Here is a 4758-nt window from a genome sequence, read left to right on the forward strand (position 1 = left end):
GCAGGAAGGTAGGGCTCGGATTCAGAGAAACCTAGACATATTGGAGGATTGGACCAAAATAAATCTCATGGGGTTCAGTAAGCAGAAGTGCGAAGTCCTGCATATAGGATGGAACAGTCCCATACATCACTACAAGCTGGAGGCTGATTTGGCTATGCAGCAGCTCTGTAGAAAAGGACCTGGGTTACTGTGTACATAAGCTGAATATGAGTCAACAATATGCCCCAGAATCCCAAGAAGGCTAATGCCATACTGGGCTACATTGGTGGGAGTGTTGCCAGCAGGTCAAGGGAAGTGATTATGCCCCCTTATTCAGCACTGATGAGGCCACATCTTGAGTACTGTGTTCAGTTTTGGGCCCCACACTACAGGAAGGATGTGTACAGATTGGAGAGAGTCCAGTGGAAGGCAGTGAAAATGGTTAGGGGGCTGGGAAACATGTTTTATATGAGAAAAGGCTGCAGTAACTGGGCTTATTTAGTTTGGAGAAGAGATGACTGAGGGGGGATTTAATAGCAGCCTTCAACTACCTGAAGGGGGTTTCAAAGAGTATGGATCTGGACTGGTCTCAGTGGTGGCAGGTAACAGACAAAAACCAATGGTCTCAAGTTGCAGCAAGGGAAGTTTAGGTTAGATATTAGGAAAAACTCTCACTAGGAGGGTAGTAAAACACTGGATCAGGTTACCCTCTTGCGGACTCTTCATCCTTGGAAGTTTCTAAAACTCAGCTAGACAAAGCCTTGACTGGGATAACCTACTTGGGAATGGTCCTGCTTTTGAGGTTCCTTCCAACCCTAATTTTCTATGATTCTATACTGAACTCTTCTGGCAAAAAAAAAGATACATTGCTGCCAGTTTCTACATGGAAAAGCTATGAGTGTTGCCTTTTTGGATCAGTACTTTGAGCCAAGTTACACTGTAGGATTTTTCACTCCCTCCTCTCCCCCCCTATAGTTTTTCTCCTTGTGAGAGGAAAAGAAAAACCAAACCACTCAAGAAATGCTGTCCTAAAAACACCTTTGGTGGTGTTGGCTTTAGTTTTTATATACACGTGTCTTTTGACAATGGCTACAAACTAAAATCTCTAGGGGCAGATTATTCAGGGGTGAACCTAAGGCCATAAAGGCTGATGTATGAATTCTTGCCAATCTAGCAGCAGCTAAAAGGGTACAGTGACTTGCATGTGCTTCTGAGTCATACTTCTTTTCCTGCTTTTAGATGATGGGCTCTGTAGGAACTCACAGCTACCTATAGCAGAAGTATTACCAACCACTGACCAACATGTAGTCATCTATATGTATGTGCATTAAGTTTAGTACTTGTAATAACAGGTACCTGTAATAACAGGTACTAACTTAGTGCACCATAATTGGTTCTGCTGCGCAGTAGCACTGGCGCACATATTTTAGGTGACACTAGTGCACAGTAGACTAATTCTGCTCATCAACGCATTAGCATGGCTTTTGCCGTGATGTGCTAATGTGCAGTAGAATTAGTCTATTGTGCTTTGAACATCTTGTGTAGATGCACCCAGTGTGACTTTGCTTCACCGGCCAGTGAGAGGGGAGAATAGACCCAGATTCACAGATTGCCTGGCTTTGTCCAGCAGTGGAGCATGTTGAAGAACATCCCCACTTATTTCATACCATGGCATAAGTTTGTAGGCATATACACAGAGTCAGAATCTAGGTCAGAGTCCTCAAAAACTGCACAAAATAGTTGAGGAAAGTAGGCAGCTTTAGTGCAAACTCTTCATCTAATGTGCCAGCTTTTAACTCCGACTTAAGGGGAAGAGAACTTTTCAAGATCCAAACAATTGATAATTTCCTTTAAGTGGATTCCCTGAGCTGAATCCCAGAATGTAATTTTGTGACTGCATTCTGTATGGTGAAGAACAACTCATATATTCTTTCCTACATGCTAGCAATAAAAAGGGAATATTTTTCTTCCAGAGGTTTATCTTATGGTAGGCTGTTTTCTTTATGAACCTTAACAAATGTTAATTAGATATCTAATTTCACTCTCAGGGGCTTTGGCAGTTATCAACGCAGTACCATGCTTTGCTTTGGATGGCCAATGGATATTAAACTCTTTTCTGGAAGCCACTCTTAGTTCACTGATTGTAGAGAAACAAAACAGAGAGCTTGTTGGCTTTTTAATTTTGCTTGCTGGCAGTGCACTTTTGGCTGCCAATGTAGCACTGGGACTTTGGATGGTGACAGCACGGTAGTATATTGGATAAATTTCTGCACTGGACCATTTCCACAAATTCTACAAGAAAAAATAATGATTTTTTTATTGTCTTTTAAGACTTTTTTTTGTATGAGAGGGAAATGATTTTATTTAATTTATTTTGGAAGAAGGATTGATGGTGATTTGGAGAAAAGTCTGCAGAACCTTGTGAGTTTGATCATGGAAACACTGAAAGAAAAAATAAGACTCCATCCCTTTAACTGTAATATCGTTTTTAAAACACTATGATCATTTTAGAGAAATTGCATCACAGAGATTTACAAGAGAAAAACTAAAGCTTGATTCCAAAATGGGGGAATTTGGCACTGAACTCTTGCACACTGGCAAGGGGAAAACATGTTAGCTATATTTTATCATTTAAATAATTATGGGACAGTCTCTGTCGGTTGAATTAATATATTTTTGTGGTGGAATTTTTGGTTAATTTGGTGTTGTACCAAGTTTGGAATCTCAAAAACTGATGTCTGAGCTCATTTTAAATTGGTGAAAATTTGTATAAATTATAGCAACATGTTAATGAAGAGAAGGAGACACCATATGTTGTAGTACCATTCCTTTCCAGCTGGCCTATAAAACTGAAAACATGTTGTCCTTTCCATGTAGATGGAAAGCACCAATGTCAGATATGTGGGAGGATAACAAAATCCACATGTCTGTGTTCCTTAGCACTACTGAGAATATTTTAGAAAATAATATTTTGTCTGTTGGCAACAGCCTGAAAATAGCTTGATGTTCTAGTCTCCTAGTGAGAATCCTACTTACTGAAATTAAGCCATGTAGAATTATTTAAAAGTGATTTGTAAAGTGTTGGGTTTTTTTCCTGATTCATATAAGGCCAATAGCCTACACCAGAGTTGCATCTTACTGGGTGTGTCTACACATACATTTGATACAGAAGCAGTTCACTTGCAAGTAAATGCTTCTAGGCAGGAATCTACATATGCAGAGAAGTGAGAGCAGATTTGCTAATAGCAGCAAACTGCTTCCACCTCATGGGGCCCTGCAGTGGGCCCCTGTCACCACCAGGGGGAGCTCTAGGTTGTCCCTGGGTGCTAGCCCAGGAGTTGGCAGGGAGCACCAGGCCAAGAGACACCTGTCTCTTGGCCAGGGCTAGGACAATGCAGCCTTCCCCCAGGGGCTGCCTGCTGCCAGGGCAGAGACAATGTCCCCCTGCCCTGGCAGCAGGGAGCTCCTGGCCCTGCCTTCCCAGTCGGGAGCAGGGGACTTGGACAGAGCTGTAGGGGAGGGGCAGGTCACAGGCCCGTGTCCCAAGCCTCTGGTGGGCCAGCATGTTCGGGGGGGAGGAGCGGGGCTTGAAGCTCCCTGCTGCCAGGGCAGGGGGACATAGTCCCTGCCTGGGCTCCAGTGGTGGAGCCTGCTCCATCAGCAGGCAGTTGTCGGGCGCAGGGAGCAAGTTCCTGCCCCCTGGTGGCCGGCTGGCTGGGAGCAAATTTGCTCCCAGTCAGGCATCTACACGAGTGCTACAGTGCAGTAAGTAATCGCAAGTAACTTTGCATTTGCAGGTAATAAATTTATTCACAGTTAGTAGTTTACTGTGCAGTAAGCGTGTGCACACATAGACTCACACACTTACTACATGGCAAACTATGCTATTGCACAGTATAGTGTCTCATATAGATGCACCCACAGGGTAAATCAGAGATGCATAAGCTTTCATAAGCCACAGCTTACATTGTTAGATGCTTGCAGGAAGCAGGTATTCAAACAGAAAGAGTGTTTTAAATATAAAGGGTAGGGAATAGGGAGAAAAGGAGAGGGGGTACTGCTGAGGAAGGCAAAGGTGGGTTGAAGAAAAAACAAATCAGTAAACTCACTGAGGGACATACAGATTATAAAAACTAATCCAGGTAATGGGATAGTCTCTATTGAGACCATACTTAACACAGCCCAGGCTGTGAATGATTTCTTTTTCCACAATTTCATGTTCAAAAAGGTTTTTAAAGGTTTGTTGCTTAAGAACAGGCACCCATTCTGAGGTCAGTGGAGGACAAGCCATGGAGGTTAAAGTGCTCTGCCACAGGCTTTTTTGGATTTCTGAACTTGATGTCAGATTGATGTATATTCATTGTAGATCCCTACATGAAAGATCTTTGTCTGCCCAATACAGACCGCAGTGGAGTGGTCCCAAGCAGGTGATGTCATTTGATGTTGGGCCTTTTTGCACATTAGTTTTAGGCATCTCAGGGAGATCTTAACCCCTGCATTGTCCATTTATTAGGATGTGTAAATTAGTTTTAAGCACCCTTTAGGTGTCTTAAACTTATGCCATTCCAGGACAGGTTTATTTATGATAGAGGTGCACCGACATATCAGTCCATATTGTATCAGCACCGATAAAAGGAAAATTGACATTATCGGCAATTGGCTTTTTTTGGCCTATGTGGCTGATAACGTCACTGATAAATGCTGCGTCCACATGCACAGCCACAGCATGCATGCAGCCAGGAACACAGCCCACCAACTTGGAGAGCAGCGTCTGGCTGG

At 43.0% G+C, this 4758-nt stretch overlaps 1 protein-coding gene across 2 annotated transcripts in view; it reads left to right on the top strand.

The window, feature by feature from the left end:
• MBTPS2 (membrane bound transcription factor peptidase, site 2) overlaps positions 1-4758 on the top strand; it is an 85199-nt gene that overhangs the window by 70296 nt on the left and 10145 nt on the right. Inside the window, exon 11 of one of the 2 annotated variants that reach the window (XR_002098978.1) lies at positions 2008-2400. Coding sequence is in view for 1 of the 2 variants with exons in the window: in XM_019524993.1 (XP_019380538.1) it covers positions 2008-2230 (223 nt within the window). In the remaining variant the exon portion in view is untranslated. Of the gene's footprint in view, positions 1-2007; positions 2787-4758 lie in introns of those variants that run through there. The other variant, XM_019524993.1, reaches the window with a different exon arrangement.

The sequence above is a fragment of the Gavialis gangeticus genome, unplaced genomic scaffold, assembly GCF_001723915.1.
Source record: "Gavialis gangeticus isolate Ggan-Ray unplaced genomic scaffold, GavGan_comp1, whole genome shotgun sequence".
Classification (NCBI taxonomy): domain Eukaryota; kingdom Metazoa; phylum Chordata; order Crocodylia; family Gavialidae; genus Gavialis; species Gavialis gangeticus.